Source organism: Malaclemys terrapin (genome assembly GCF_027887155.1).
Source record: "Malaclemys terrapin pileata isolate rMalTer1 chromosome 7 unlocalized genomic scaffold, rMalTer1.hap1 SUPER_7_unloc_1, whole genome shotgun sequence".
Lineage (NCBI taxonomy): Eukaryota > Metazoa > Chordata > Testudines > Emydidae > Malaclemys > Malaclemys terrapin.
The window spans coordinates 69200-86057 of record NW_026530187.1 but is presented as its reverse complement, the minus strand read 5'-3'; the positions used below and the strand labels follow the sequence as shown (position 1 = coordinate 86057).

The 16858-nt window shown below is 38.7% G+C and overlaps 1 protein-coding gene across 2 annotated transcripts; it reads left to right on the top strand.

The window, feature by feature from the left end:
- The first annotated feature begins 636 nt into the window (after positions 1-636).
- On the top strand, positions 637-16633 carry LOC128829371 (DPY30 domain-containing protein 1-like). Of its 2 annotated transcripts, XM_054014742.1 has the most exons (7): positions 639-794; positions 2249-2378; positions 4785-4940; positions 5054-5176; positions 12459-12557; positions 13624-13725; positions 15300-16633. In XM_054014742.1, exons 3-7 carry the CDS (start codon positions 4794-4796, stop codon positions 15363-15365), a joined length of 537 nt encoding a protein of 178 aa, XP_053870717.1. In that variant the 5' UTR covers positions 639-794; positions 2249-2378; positions 4785-4793; the 3' UTR covers positions 15366-16633. The 2 variants fall into 2 exon arrangements, with proteins under 2 accessions (XP_053870719.1, XP_053870717.1); XM_054014744.1 differs by lacking the exon at positions 12459-12557 and having other exon boundaries at positions 637-794.
- The last annotated feature ends 225 nt before the right edge of the window (positions 16634-16858 follow it).

Below are 16858 nucleotides of genomic sequence, written 5' to 3'. Positions count from 1 at the left end.
TAAGTCTTGTACACTGGAGTCTGTTTGAGTGGGAACCCCTTCTGTCCAGGTTACTGAGGTTATTGTGTCCTCTCCAGGAACAGACCAGGGGCTCTTTACCTTCCCTATGGGTAGCTACCGCAATGAGCAGCGGGGAGTTGGCACGCTGCTGGTATTACGCGAGGTAAAGTAGCAGAGGTTTCTGTTGTGTAAAGATCAGTCAGTCACTCACCGCTGGGTGTAGGGGACGGGACAGTCCTTTGTACACATGGTGACAGGCTCCCGAGCCGTGCTGCACGCTGGGGCCCCACTATCACTCCCCCCCCAGCCAGGCTGCCCGCCCGGGGCTGACTGACCCCACCAGGTGCCCGCTGCGATGCCGCAGCCCACGGGTGGGCGGAGCGCGGTCGGTTCCCCGAGAACCAGGCGCGCCCGGTCCGGCCCACACGCCGGGATCCCACCGTGTCCGGCTCTCCAAGGCGAGCTGCCCTCAGGCCGGGCCGATGTTCTGCCAATACCCGGCCCCGAGGGGGTTAACCCCCACCTTACTCACGTGACAGCGCCTGGCACCAGCCCCACCACCAATCCTACCGCCCGGGTCACGCGGGCGGCTGCCTAGCGACGGGACGCTCTCGAGCAGGCCCCTCCCACTCCGCGCGCTGCGGGGGTGCCCTCTGCGGCTGCGCGCCCCTCAAAGCAACGGCCGGCGCCCCTTTCCCACACTGGACGCTCGTTCGCCCGCCGAGTCCCGCTTACTCATCACACGCGCATGGTTCGCTGGCACGCGCTGCACTGCTGCTTGGCGAACGCACCCGGTAGGGCGCCCAGGCCGCAGCAGGGGGTCGCGCCCCCCAGAGAAGTGGGGTGGGGGCATGAGCTCGGGCCTTGTCGTCCCCAGTGGGGCTCCGCTCCAGTGAATCTGGGCTGTGCGCGGCGCCGCAGCGTGGGAAGGGGCGCGGGGGAACCTTTCAAAGCGGTTTCCCCTCGTGAAGGGGGCGCGGGGGGCCGTGTGCGCGGGGGAGCGGCAGGGGGCGCCATGTCCGGGGTCCCGTGCGGGTGGCTCTGCCCTGCCGATGGGTCTCCCGTGAGTCTGCGGGACCTTCTCAGCACACTCCTTTCCCCCAAACCGCCTCCAGGCCGGTTATAGCAACAATGCACCAGCCGCAGCCCCTGGTCATCTGCTTCCCAGCAGCCGTCCCCCAGCCAGCAGGACCATCGTGTTGGTTCATAACAAATCATATAAACCAGTGGTTTTCAACCTTATTTCATTTGTGGACCCCTAAAACATTTCAGATAGAGGTGTGGACCCCTTTGGAAATTTTAGGCATAGTTTGGACACCCCTCCGCCCCCGGGTCCACAGATTGAAAACACTGTTTTAGCCCAAGCTAGATAGTGCTACAGCTGTTGAAAATCAAAACACAAATACACACAACTATAATTTTGCTTGCATTTTCACCTTCCTGGAAAGAGTTGTTTTTCATCTCCATTCACCAGCATTAAAAACTGACAGATGATCATTTTTGCCCTCATTCTTTGCTTATACAAAGAGAACAATCTTAAATTATGTTTTAGCGCACCACAGATTGCACTGTGAACACTCCTGGCCTAAATAAAACGTTGACTAGGTCTTTTACATTGTTATGGTGCTTAAGTATTTGTAAGGGAGCTATTATCCTTGTATCTAAATTAGAAATATTCTTTACACTTGATATATTTTCTGCTTTCCAGTTTGACCCTCTACTTTAACTGTATGTAAAGGGCCAGTGCTTACTAAAGGGTTTAGAAAAAACTGATATTTTGCAGATGATAGCAAAAAGCTAAATGTATTTTGAGTTCTAAGTTTAACACTAAAAATGAAAGTGTGTCAAACTATTTTTTTTTCTGTGATCTTTTATTACTTTCAAAGCGTTGGGAATCATATACTAAACAGACCGTGATTTCAGTACTGTATCTACAATAAGCAATATTCGGTCAGTGTTCACACACAAATCCCAAAACAAGGATGTTAGTATTATCATTGTTATAGTCGTATCATTATTATATTGTATAACAGTATTGTAATAGTAGTAATATATTGGGTCCTGATCGTACAAACACTTATACACATGCTTAAAACTTAGCTGACGTGAGGCTGTAGGAAAACAAAAACTGCATTCTGAGTCAATATATTTTTAATCTCATGAGTAGCAGAGATGAGACATATGCCCATAAATGAAGCCTTTTATGCTATTGATATTTGTCTCATACCTAACTGTTCTTTTCTTGTAGAAATGGTTTAAACAAGAAAATCAAGCATCCCAAAAACAAAGTGTACAAACCATGCCAAGAATGTAAATATATTTGAAGAGTGGGTTGCAGAATCCTTTGAGGTGAGAGGAAACTATAGAACCTTCAGGAGGTAAGTGTGTTCAGATGTGCATTCTGTGGAGGTGCATTGTGACAAAACACTGATATATGCCAGTGTGCCAGAAAGTAAGATTTGAACTTAACAGGAAGCATACCTAAGGGGTTTCTGTGCAAGAGACCAGAAGGAAGGAATAGTCTGTGATGTTTCTGTTCTCCTGCATTTGTGTGACTTGCCTTTAGATAAGGTCTGTTTTCTTCTTCTTAAATAGGTCATACACAGAAATTATTTAAATTCTAAGTAGCTTCTAGGTTCCTTTGGAATCCACATTGAATTCAGTGAAGTGTGTATTTAGGGACAGAAAATAGCTATTTGGGACTATTAGAGAAGAGCTAATAGAATTTAGCACTATAAGGAAAACTGTAGTGATCATGTACTATTGTAACTGGAGATAAGTGAATATTTCCTAAACTAGGTTAAGCAACTACTGCTTCGTGGAAATTACATTTTGAAACAAATGGAGCAGAATTGTACTCTATGTTTTGGATACATACAGGCAGGTGTAAGAGAGGTATTTACCTAACAAGAATGGTCCCTACGCTGTACATATTTTAAAAAATTCTCTCTGAACTGATGAGTTATGTATATCTCATTGTGCATCTCCATCTGAAGTTCTATAAAACTAGTTGACAATGAGCCATGTTTAAGAGAGTTTGTTGTTTCCTTAAATGTAATCTAGTTAGAAAGATGGTTAAAAACTTTTAAAACAACTGAAATGATATGTCCTTCAAGAAGTTATAACATTGTAAAGAAATTGGTACAACATAGATTCTAGTATCCTTTTAATATTTTACTCAACAAGTAGTCCCAATTACCTCAATAGGACTTTTTTTTGTGGAGAAAGGTTATACTCAACATAAGTAAGATTTTAGAATCTGGCCTTACATAAATAGAATATAGTAAGAATAAATTTTAAAGCTTGTTTTTATTATTTCATTATCTGTATAACTATGGACGATGGTGGTGCTTCACTGGACTGGAGAACAAACATATCCTGGGAAGTATATTAAGACAAATATTATTTTACAGTCTGAATGAACAGAGAATCAGAGATTTTGACTTCAATGGGAGCAAGAGCAAGCCTCATCTGATCTGCTTTTAATATGCTTCAAATATAGTCAGAAGACAGAGGGTCTAAGATTCAGAGGAAATTAAAAGCCAAGTTCATGAATAATCACTGTAAATCATAGTTGAGAAAAATGCTCTGTGAATGATGTTTTTTCTCAAAATATCTGGCAGATTGGAACTCTTTTGGCAAAGGGGAGCACGTCTAAAGTTGGGGAGAAGTACTTTCTTAGGCAGTGTAAGTTCATACCAACTTCCAGGGTCTGCCTATGCTTGCTTGTAAATTAAAGATGTTATTTGTTTTTAGGAAGGATGGTCTTGTAGTTAGGCACAGGATTGGAATGTCTCTTGCTTTATTTAAATCATACCATACTGGCATATAATATAGATTATTTATTTCAGAAAGTGCACATCCACTTCATTTTCTGATTAAAATACATCAGATGTGTGCATGCTCTTTGTCAGTAACGCAGCATTAATGAAGATTTTTATGGCTATAACCTACACATTTGTTTTGATTGTATTCATGACTTTTATTCACCTAGCCACAGAAGAACAAACTTTTATTCACAAGAATTCTTTCTGGAAGCAAAATCTCTCAAATCCTAGTATGAATACATCTGTTTATTAGAGCATTTGTATTGGGACTACTCTCGTAGTCATTTTGCAAAGCTGTTTTAATTACTCTCACATTAGTCTAACAATTACAAATATTCACAGATAATTTGTGAACAAAAAAGGGAATTCTAGTTTATAAAGCTTAGGCCATCTGATCAGGGAGCAGACACAATAACATGTGACTTAGATGTCTAGGTCATAAAGTATGCATAGCAAATATTAATTGCAATCAGCTCAAAAACTCTGTGATAAAATGTTCATGCACAAAGTATTGAACACTTGTAAAAAATGAGCAAACTAGTATTTATTATAAGTAATACTACAGTGCCTATAGACCCCAACTCAGATTGGGACCCCTGCTGCTAGGCATTGTTCACACAGTGAGAGAAAGTTTGTGCCTTGAAGAGCTTGCAGTCTAAATACGCAAGATGGACAAAGGGGTGAGAAGGGAATCGACACAAATGACCTTTTCCAAAGTTATCCAGCAGGTCATGGCAGAACTGACTCCTAACCTAGTGCCTTGTCAACTAGATAACACTGTCTTTAATACAATGCACAACCTCTTCAGAGCATTCACAAAAAAAAAAAACGGCTGAATTCATTGGCTAAACTATTTGCAACAAACTATTTGATATGGTCTAGTCAGTAATTCTTAAAATATATTTTAGTTTAAATCGGGAATCACCATTTAGTGTCTGCTTCCTTTACATTTTTCAGGAGGTGTGAATGGAGTCTGAATACCTCAAGAGATGCCTAGGAATATGCTTGGCAAAGGGACTTGCAGAAGTGGTAGAGCATCGGCCCATAGACCCAATAGAGTATCTGGCATACTGGATTTACAAATACAGGAGAAATTTAGATGAAGAACAACAGGTGGATCTCTCTGCATTTAAAATGATTACTGTTACTCTTTCACAAACTTTAATGACAATATAGCCAATATTAGTTAATCTTTTTTCTGATTTGTCAATATCTTGCAATGACAGAGGAAGCAGGAGAGGGCTGAACTTGAGCAAGAGCGTGAGGAGGCCCTGAAAGAACTGGAAATGTTAGAAAAAATGAAGGAAGAAGAACTCATGTTCCAGCAGAAACTTGCAGAGGAGCAGCAGGTCTGGCAAAATATAGTCAATAATAAAAGTAATTAAAATTTCTAGCAGATAATACTGTGGCATTGACATCTCATAATTAAGGCTAAGTTTTAATCACGGGTATTTTTGTAAAAGTCATGGACAGGGCACAGGGAGTAAACAAAAATTCATGTCCCATGACCTGTCTATGACTTGTGCTATAAACGCCTGACTAAATCTTGGGTGCTATGGGGGGATGAGAGGTGACCCAGTAGTGCTGTGGGTGCTCGGGGGTGGGGGAGGAGGAGAGTGTGGCCCGGGACCCTCGCTGGTGCTGGGTGTGGGGGAGGTTTGGCGGGGCTGGCAGGTTCCCTACCTGGTTCCGTGTGGCTCCCTAGGCAGAGGCGTGGCCAGGGAGCTCTGCGCTCTGCCTGCACCCCAAGTGCTGGCTCCGCAGCGCCCATTGGCTGGGAGCTGCGGGGTCAGTGCCTGCGGGCAAAGGCAAGGCATAGAGCTGCCTGGGCATGTCTCCGCTTAGGAGCCAAGGGAGAGACATGTCACCACTTCCAGGGAGCCCCCTGAGGTAAGAGCTGGCCAGAGCCCTCACCCCCTCCCATATGCCAGCCCCTAGCCCTGAGCCCCCTCCCACACCCAAACTCCTGCTGCTGCTGGGGAGGGAGATAGTGGCCAGAGACTGCCCCAGCAGCAGCTGGTGTGGCTGGCCCAGGGGCTGCCTGAGCTGCTCAGGCGGTCCCCGGGCCAGTTGCACCGGCCCCTGCAAAAGTCACAGAGGTCCCTGAAAGTTACGCAGTCCGTGACTTCCGTGACCTCCACGACAGACTCGCAGCCTTACTCATAACACTGGAACCAGCCTAGGTATGTATCTTATGGTTGACATATTGCATATGTCTGTATAATGGTGTTACAATAACGCAGCATAAAAGCACTATAATGTGACTTGTATAAAGTGTCTATGTGCCAAATAATAAGTGACATGACCATCCAGAACATGGAAGTGGCTAAGCAAGGAAACTGACTTTGCAGTATGATCTCCTTAAATAATGCAGAACCCTAAGGCAAAGAATACCCAATTTAAGGCTTCTCTGAGCATCAGTAACTTACAATTGCTGGCGTTCACTATGTATAGTTGCCTGTCAATTAGGCTGTCAATTGCAGTTAACTCATGCGATTATCTAAAAAATATTAATGGCTATTAAAAAAATTAATTGCGATTAATCGCAGTTTTAATTGTACTGTTAAACCATAACAGAATACCAATTTATTAAATATTTTTTGGGTATTTTTCTACATTTTCAAAGATATTGATTTCAATTACAACAAAAAATACAAAGTGTACAGTGCTCATTTTATATTATTTTTGATCACAAATATTTGCACTGTAAAAATGATAAAAAATAGTATTTTTCAATTCACCTCATACAAGTACTGTAGTGCAATATCTTTATCATGAAACTGCAACTTACAAATGTAGATTTTTTTTTTAATTACATAACTGAAGTATGTCCTCTAGAATGGTGGCCGAAGCAATAAGGGGCATACAAATGTTTAGCATATCTGGCATGTAAATAACTTGCAACTCTGGCTACAAAAGTGTCATGGGAACACTTGTTCTCACTTTCAGGTGACATAGTAAATAAGAAGCAGGCACCATTATCTCCTGCAAATGCAAACAAACTTGTTTGTCTGAGCGGTTGGCTGAACAAGAAGTAGGTCTAAGTGGACTTGTAGGCTCTAATGTTTTACATAGCTTTGTTTTTGCGTGCAGTTATTTTTTGTATGTAATCTATATTTGTAAGTTGAATTTTCATGATAAAGAGATTGCACTACAGTATTTGTATAAGGTGAATTGAAAAATACTATTTCTTTTGTTTTTTACAGTGCAAATATTTGTAATAAAAATAAATATAAAGTGAGCACTGTACACTTTGTATTCTGTGTTTTAATTGAAATCAATATATTTGAAAATGTAGAAAACATCCAAAAATATTTTAATAAATGGTATTCTATTATTGTTTAAAATCACGATTAATCGCAAATTATTTTTTTAATCGTTTGACAGCCCTACTGTCCATGCACATAATAGGTGTATTCAGTAGATGTGGACTGCTCCCTATATTGTGGCAGACAATCAACAGATCTGTAATTTACATAAACACACAACTTTACAAGTGGTTGCCATTGTATGATCATGGAGCACATCCACTGTGGTTCCCTGATCTGTGATGTAGCCTCCTATCCTATGTAGAGTGTAGAGCTGAGAATTTTTTTTTTTTTTTTTTTTTTTTTTGGCAAATATTTGTTTGAATTGGACGTTGAATTTTGATTTGGTCATGTATGCATTTTTGTCATGTTTGCTTTCAACAAACATTATGTGAGCATTTCTGTTATGAGTGTTCATGCAAAGTGAATGTTTCAATATTTGTAAAATACATGTGTAGGATGTATATTTGAATATATATTTAATAATTCATACTGTGTTAGTTATATACAAGGGCAGCCTCAAGCAGACCTAGGGAACCACTTGCATGTCTGCAATTTAATGTGTAACCTTCTTCGTGTTACTTTGCCCAACTGCTCTGCTCTAACATCTGCATGTGGGAAGAGAAGGTAATAGTGAATGTATCCAGAAATTGTGTGTTTGTGGAAAGAGTCGGGATTAGTGGATGGAGGTTTCCTGTTAAATAAAAGAAGGCAAAATCTGTGTTGTGGGATAGCATGGGCTAAGGAAATGTCCTGATTCTTCATACGTCTCAATTTATCATCACAGTAGAGTTATTTCAGCATAAAAAATTATATAGAACTGAAACATGAGAAATAAAGACTCACATTTCTAGCTGGCCTTGATAGAGCAGACCTCTGCCTCCCATGACCTGAAGCCACCTGTTTGAATGAGCAGTGTCTGAAATAGCCCCGTTTGTATATTGCATGGTATTGTTGCCATTCCCAGATTGGGATTGCTTACATAATTAACCATAACAGTGTAATCTAAGCATATGACAATCAAATATAGAATTTTAAACTCATGCTGCTCTCATTAGTTTAGTTGTGTAAGTTATAGCATGAATTGCATATTGTATATTTTTATACTTTTTAATTTACAATTTAAAAACCGAAATATTTGCTGAAGAATTTCATGAATAATTTCAAATAATTAATACATATGAGTATATGATGTTATATCTGCAAGTGGCTCACAAAGAAAGAAAAGGCTAAATTAATCAAATAAGTTATTTGTTATGAATTTTCGCTCAGCTTTGTCACAGTAAAGTCACATTTTTCAAGGGACTGGTTGTGTGTGGGTCACAGTTTTGAGCGACTAGCTCTGGGCACATGCATGTGCTCTATATGACTGCATATGACCAAAGAGCATCTGAATGCCACTTTTGGACTTAGTGGTCATGTTTGTTAATATATTTTCACAAAATATTACAGCGAATAAAACAAGATTTTTGCTGTCAGTATTTGATTCTCCAGCATAAGTGTTAATGAATAAAACATTATTTATACTTAAATTATGCAATTTCTGACATATGATGGCAGCAAAGACCTGAGGCCCAGATTTTTAAAGGTATGTAGACGTTCATGCGTTCAGCGTTGCAACAGCTAACTGATTTAGGAGCCTAAATCTCATTTTCAAGCCAGATTAGGCATTTAGTAACCCAAACCCCATAGACTATCAATGAGATTTTGGCTCCTATGTGTTTAAATCCCTTTTGAAATGAGATTTAGCCACCTAAATCAGTTAGACATTGCAACGCTGAATGCAGTAGTACCTAAAACACCTTTAAAAATCTGGGGCTTAAATTCTTGTGAGTTCTAGTTGTCTTCAAATGGACATTGGATTTGATCTTTAATGAGTGTGTGTGAGGGATGTATGGAAGGGTAAGGTCTTCAATTGTCTATTCTGTTTTCCCTTTGACAATCAAAAGACCTTGCTCTCCATTCTGGTCCACAACTGATAAGATTGTTGAGTCACCTGATATTTCAACAAATCTAAACTTCTTCTTATTTCAGTTATTGTATGTTTATGTTTTCAAGCATAAAATACATTGTAAATGGTGACGAAAAAGCATGCAGTGTTGTTGTAGCCATGTCAGTTCCAGGATATTGGAGAGATGAGGTGGGTGAGATAATGTCTTTCATTGAACCGACTTATATTGGTAAGAGAGACAAGCTTTTGAGCTTACATAGAGCTCCTCTTCAGGTCTGGGAAACTTACCCAGAATGTCACAGCTAAATACAAGATGGATAAGCCCCTTCATTTTCAGTTTAAACCGTTTTTACTGAAAAAAATCTTTTTTTTTTTTTTTCAAAAAGTAGTATTTGGTTTTTTTTCTGTATAATTCAAACATATAAAAAATAGCGTGTTTTATTAGGAAAGTACAGTACATTGCATGAGATATATGTATTACAATAATATATTAGTTTTTGTGTATATGCAAAGCTGCCTGTTGAAGTAAGGCTATATATTAGTCTAGAAGATGCACACAATAAACAAACAGGCATGCACGCAAGCGCTGAAGTGCATGCGCATCTGAACATCCTAATGAATCTCACACCCACCATATACACATTTCAAGCTGTTAGCAGATAACGGTTTAAAGATTTGACACACTAAAATGGGAAGAAAACGAAAATCAGAATATGTTTCAGAACATAAGGAAGTATTCAAAAGTTTTAAAAAAACAAAAACGGGAGAAAAGGGTGAAGTTGGGTGTATGTGCTGCAAATGGTGTGGCATCGTACTTGACACTCAGGCCAACCGGATTAAAGAACATTTCGAGAGCAAATGACACTTAAGACATTGGAATCAGCATTTGTCCGGGCACGGCAGAAAGAGCGAGATCAAAACGATGTAATAAGTGAATTTGTACATGCCCTCTGCTTTTCAGGGCAGCCGCTAAGCCTTGTTGATGGTCCTTTGGAGGACTTTATATAACATTTCTGTCCAGCAGAAAAATCTTTGCCAAATTCAATCAATATGACCAAGAAATATCTGGAGGAGAATGATGATGCTCTGACCAACAAAATTAAAGAGAGGTTGACTGGAAATATAGTTAGTTCTTTGATATTTGACGAATCGTCAGATGTTCTCAACTGCCCAATCCCAGTGATTTTGTTTTCATTTTTCATTTTGTTTTGGAGAAGCCTGCACTAATTTTGGCAGATCTGGAGTTTGTAAAGTCAGCAGTCAAACAGTTGCGGCAGGTGTCAGTAAAACTTTAAATGAATATGCACTTATGTGGAAGGATTTGAGCTACAGTGAATTCTGACTCGGCTTCTTACTGCGTGAAGTTCAAACACAAGATGTAAAGCTGAATGAAAAACCTAAATTGCTTTGTTTGTCTTGCCCAGCTCACCTGCTGCACATTGCTGTCTCTCATGCAACAGGGGTTCCCAAAATGGCTGATTTAAAAAATTCCGTAATAGATGCTGGTGCAGTTTTCAAGCATTCAAATAAAAAAAAAATCTTCTATGATGTTTGCGAAGAGATCGCACTTGAATACAGCATTTCAGCATTCCAGTTGTACCGACAAGATGGTTTAGTCTGTATTTGGCTGCACAGTGTGTTCAGAATGCAATAGGTGTATTAATGCAACTTTTAGATCACAAAGAGTTCAACAGTGGAAAAGCCAAAAAGCTGAAATCTCAAGCAGCTATGTAAGAAATTAGGCAAAGCCTTTGTACAAAACTCAAATTCCTGATTGAAACACTTCAGCCATTACATGAAGCACAGAAGAAATTGAAATCCAGTTCTTTAACAGTTGTCACATTTTCTAATACAAAGGTGTCTGGCATTCTGGTTAACAATATCTCTGCAGAACTTTCTCACAAAAGCACATCTGGGGAGATTCCAGAAAAAAAATATTTTTTTTTCATGTCTGTGTTGCCTGTCACTGTGCAGGAGGACCACCTTGCAAAAACTTTCAAAAGTTTTTACAAAGAGCTGTCAAAGAAGTGGAAAGTTATTGACGCTTGCAATATGTCCCCTACAGCTTTTCAGAGAGAATCATCATTCTGGAAAGTCATTGTGCTGTTTGACCCTCATTGTAAAAGTGTGGCCTCAGCTGATAAATTTAAAGAGTATGTTTGTATAATCTCCCCTTTTGTGGCTTCTAATGAAGAAAATACAAAACTGGAAAGTGCCTATATGGCAATGCCTTCCACAGACAACCACTCCATCTCTCCTCTTGAATTCTGGGAAATCCACCACACTGACTGTCCAACTTTGAGCCGTGCTGTCTCTCGCATCCTCAGTGTCCCACCTGGCTCAGCTGATGTGGAAAGAGAATTTTTGAAATTCAGCTACATCCAAGACTGTAGGAAAATGGGCCTGGGAAAAGACTGCTTAAAAAGAGTGCTGCGAGCCTACACTACTCAGGACTTTTGGAAATTACACTGAAAGACCTCACAATGAGTGTTTATAAATATTTTAAAATATTGGGCCCAATTATTAAATGTAAATATTTATAGCCTAATAGTTCTAAGTCTACAACAGTAAACTGCTTATTCAAATGAAAAGCTTTATTTGGGGATTAGTGATGTATTGTTTTCTTGAACTCAGAGGTGGCATTGTGTTTTGAGTTCTGTTTTAGTTCTGCAGCAAACCACATTGAATTCCATTCATGAAAACATTAATCTATTGAATGCTTTCCCCCCGCTGTCCTTCAGTCCACCAAAATAAATCCCAATATTTACCCAGAAAAATTAGTAAAAGTTTTTGCACTGATTTTCAGCTGTTTTTGTTGTTGTAGTAATAAACACCGATACATTCCCGAGAAAAAATAAATAAAATAAAAACTGGAAACGAAGGGCCATAAAGATGGGACAGATTGTTTAGCCTAAGTAGTTAACACACACTTCAGGGGACCATTCAAGGTGAAGTGGTCTGTTAACACCCCTCCAGACATGGGGAGAAAACAAACGTGGGAGGTTGCTAGTGGGTGATCATTGTAATAAGCCATAAATCTAGTGTCTCTATTCAGTCCATGAATTTAAGCCCCCTTGAAATATGTTAACTACTTATGCTAAACAATCTGTTCCATCTTGTATTTAGTTGTAACACTATGAGTAATTCCCAGACCTGAAGAAGAGCTGTGTAAGCTCGAAAGCTTGTCTCTTTCACCAACAGAAGTTGGTCCAATAAAATATATTATCTCATCCATCTTGTCTCTTGACAAAAAGTACATATATAAAACCTCTGCTTTGCAAACTTTAACACCAACATAGGTCAGCCTACTGTAGTTTACCTTTTTTCCCCTCAATTTGTCCATGTTATATTGCTTCCATAAAATGACTGCAGGCTCAGCTGGAACGAGAACATGAGGAGGCTCAGCTGGAACTAGAAAGGGCAGAGAAAGAGAGAGCAGAAGAGCTGTCCTTGCAGCAAAAAGCTGAAGAGGTCTGACAAAGTTCCATTAATAATAATAATTAATAATTAGATAATGTCACCAGCCAGCCTTTCCAAAATCCATGCTTAGATATCAAACATCCTCTCTGATCAGTGCAGGAATTGTGTATGTATGCTTTTAGCCTATGGACATTTTACCAAACTGTCAAAATCTGTGAAAGAACATTTCTGGAATGCATGTCTAGCCCTGTAGCTTCATTTCAAATTTCCTGAGTTAGACACTGGGCTGTACTATCAGTCTCTTCAGCATAATTTTCATAACCAAGTATAAATGGTTTTAGAATGCAACTTAGTATACATTTGTTTGCTTAGTGGTGCTGCAGTCTTCCTTGGTTATGGTTATGAGAGTGTTTTTGTTTAAATGGGAACACAAGTGAATAACTTCCCCAGTCCTCCTATTTGTAAATGCAAACACACTTAGGGTTTGTCTACTACTACAGTTTTGTTGCTTTAGCTATGGTGTAGCTAACGCAGTAAACCTTCCTACTGTGGATGCACTTATGCTAGTATAAAAGTGTTTATACCAATATAGCTTATTCTGGTTTGTGAGCAAAATAAATTATACTGTCATAAGGGATCTTTCTGCTCGTATATCTTTGTCTACATACGGCTTTTTTAAAAATAAAAAATCACCCCAACTGACATGGCTATATTGGTAAAATTTTTAAGTATAGACCAGCCTCCAGTATATGGGGTTCATCACAATCTAAAGGAGAATATTTTTCTCAGATCATTTTGTCAAAATATTGACAGTGTATCACTTTAAATATCAAACTTTATGAAAGTGAAATAGAGAAAAGGTACTACATGAAAACCTAAAGTTGTTCAAATTCCTCTAATAATAACTAATATTAGCCCTAACGGTAATACATAGACCTTTTCACACTTTATTTATTTATGCCAGGGGATTGTTACCATAAATCTCTAGTCTATGACATCTGTTTATTTTCATTAGTTTAGTGCAAACTAAGATTCTTTAACATATCTTCAGAGTTCTTAAATATTAGTAATTTTGTCACAAATGTAACTCACAGTAAGCTTTGTAATTCAATTGTAGGAATCGGGGGATAAATCAAGGACATTAGCTGAGCTTACAGATAAATATGGAGCCCCTAATTTGGCCCGAGTTGAGGAGATAGATGAGAGTGGGCAATCTGACGTAAGTACCAAAAAAAAAAAAAAAAAAAGTCTAAGTAATCCCTGTATAGAGATTTTTCTGTCCCCACTAATGCTATACAGTTAAGGCTGTGTCAGCACTTCCATTATGGCCTAAAAGAGAGTATTTGGGCCATATTCTCCAGACCTTCTGAAGAGAGCTTGATCCCCAGTACATGTTAAAACAGCCTTTGGAATGTTCTCTCTAGTTGTTGACTGCCAGTGGCCCCCACAGGCCATTCCCACAATCAAGGATGAGTTGATTATAGGAACTCTCTTGCCCTGCCTCATTTTCCCCCAGCTGTGCCCCTGTTTCAGCAGTTGAGAAAAACGGTGATGGAGCTTATCCTTAAATTTCTAACTTTGTACATTCAACGTGTTTTCCAAATGAAAGTTTCAATATTCCCAGGGGAGCAGCTACCTCCCTTTGCCCCTGTGATCATATGGCTACAATAAGTGCTAATTTAATCAGCTGGAGGTGAATCTTGAGAGTAATTAGAGGCTCTTTCTTTCCTGGTGTGCTAAAGCACACAGTCCTCACAATACTCCTTGAATCTGTCACTATAGGGAAGTGAGGGAACGTGAATCAGATTTTGACTTGTGCAAGAATTGCAGCATGTATAACAATATCTCTTGGGTCAGCTACTAGAACTGAAATGTATCCAGTTACATATATCTTGCTGGTCAAAAGAATGTGTTAGATCCCACTTTTCAATTTGACATTTTTTAAATAAGTTTTCAAGTAACAAATATATATATTTTTTAAATGATTGTGTAACTCAAGATACTGGTAAAGACTGTTTGTAGTTCTAGTATGCTGTTGCCAGAATTTTTTTTCTTTGAATTTCATTAAATTGTCTTGCCCTTCTTATTTTATTGTCAGTAATGTAATTTCAGCTTTGATTTTACATTGCATGAGGAATGTTTGTTAACATGTTTTGGATGTAATAACAGCCTGTTTATTTTACAAATGTTTTACAGGTGGCTCTTATTTTTAATGAATCTAAGAATACATTTGAAGTCAGGTTTTCACAATTAAGCTTATGTAATCATATGTATGCAATTGCAGGCATATTTGGTATGTAGTTATTACTGCATTTGCACATGCAAATTGGGTAATGAAATATACAAATAAGTAATAATTATGTGTGTAGCCATTTCACCTATGTAATTACCCAGTGTTAGGGCATATAAAATAGGTTCACAATTGTATAAGTATTAGTCTGGTGATGACACATTCTTTTTGCATTCTGGAAAGATATTGTCAGTGAGTTTACATAAAAACGGTGGGACCAGATCAATATTCTTACAGTATTGTATCCACTTTCACCCTTTAGTACCCTTTGTTAGCTTGGGAATCAGAGATATTTGTCTCTGTACAGTCTTACTTGTTGATGGTAGAGGGGAATAAAAACTAAAGTGTTATTTCACTGAATAGGAGAATGCATAGTCATGCTGAAGGTTATCTAAACACGGTTTCTGTTTGCTTTGGTTTGTAGCATTTTTTTACCAATTTCTGTTAATGCTGGTGAGTAATTCTTCTTTTTCCTATCTTTTTTTTTTTTTTTTTGCTCTTAGGCTGCACTGAATCTCACGGCTGAATCAGAAGAAGAAAACCCAACTGACATGAAAGTTGATTCCTGAAGTTTAGTGACTTACTGTAATTGTGTATTTAATATATGGAATGAATTTATCAGTGATACCTGGGGGTTTGAGAGTTAGATAACAAAATGTTTTAAGGCAGCTAATTTAAGGCAAATATCATAAAAATAAAAATCATTCAAATTCTGGGAAAAACTGATTTGACTTGCTACTGATTACTAATTCATTTAGTGTTCTATGCATCAGGTTGTAAATACTGTACCTAGATTCAATGGAACCAGGAGAGACAATCTCTTCTAAAGCTGATACACTGAATTCCACGTAGTTCACTAAATAAGACACTTTCAGACAAGTATCCCAAAACCTAATATCCTGACTGGCCTTCATGAATATTAAATATTAATGCTCTAGAAGTAATCTTAGGGATTCATCCTGATGTCGTTGTCCAAAAATTCTCCTCTTCTCATTTATTAGATTGGTTACTGCTTCCATCCAGAACTAGTTGCATTTCATTAGTGGAAGAAGTGATTCCTGGATGTACACTGTTTATAATAAAGGTCTTGATCTGAGTTCTCTAGGATCAATGGGGTTACTCATGTATTGAAAATTTTACAGCTGCTTAAGTGCTTTGCTTTATGTGGGCTACAATGCTCAGTACCATGTAGGATAGAGTCCAAAATGCTTTCAAATGAAAGGTGCTATCTAGAATATTAAATGAGAGTTGTTATCTGATGAATTCTTGTTAGTAATGGGCAAACTTCAAAAGGTTTTGAAGTTCACTTCAAATAGGCATCAGATAATCATCATATCTGAACTTAGCCTGATTTCCTGATCAAAGAGATTTCCAAAATTCTCTGGTTTTCTCCTGGCCAAAAATTGCACAATTGTGGTATTTTTTTTCTATATTTCATTACTTATATTCCCAGTTGAACCGAGCAAGTGCTGATGTGTCCATTTAAAAAACAAACTATAAAACCTTTACAAAATTCAAATTTGTTTTGAGTTTGAGCTGGATATTTGATTGTTCAAGTTTTATCCAAATGGCTTCTTCTGTTCTTAATCAGATTACTTTTAACAAGCAAATGATGGTGCGTTGTTGCTGATTGTCAAGGGTATTAACTTGCCTGCTCTAAATAGACACTGACTTGTCTGGAAAGGATACCAGAATTGAGAAACTGGATGCCTCTTGGTTATAAAATAAAAAGGTTTCTTTCCACCTCAGCATCTTGTAGCAGTACAGATTAGTTGGGCAATCAACATTCAGTTAAGATCAACAATATATAATAAAATATTACTCCATTACAAATTCAGTATATGGTTTCTTTAATTGATATTTTTGTGTTTGGGGATGAAAGAGAGATTTTGGGATAGCTTAGCAGTTTGATAATTAATCTGTGCTAAAGCTCGTTCTCGGATTTCTTCTGCCCTTTATAAGATAGAAAATATGTAGGCCCTACAGGCAAAGGTCAGTCATGCAATAAATACTTTCCTGTCCTAGTTTGACTTGCTCTGTTCATATGGCAAAGCTGGCACTG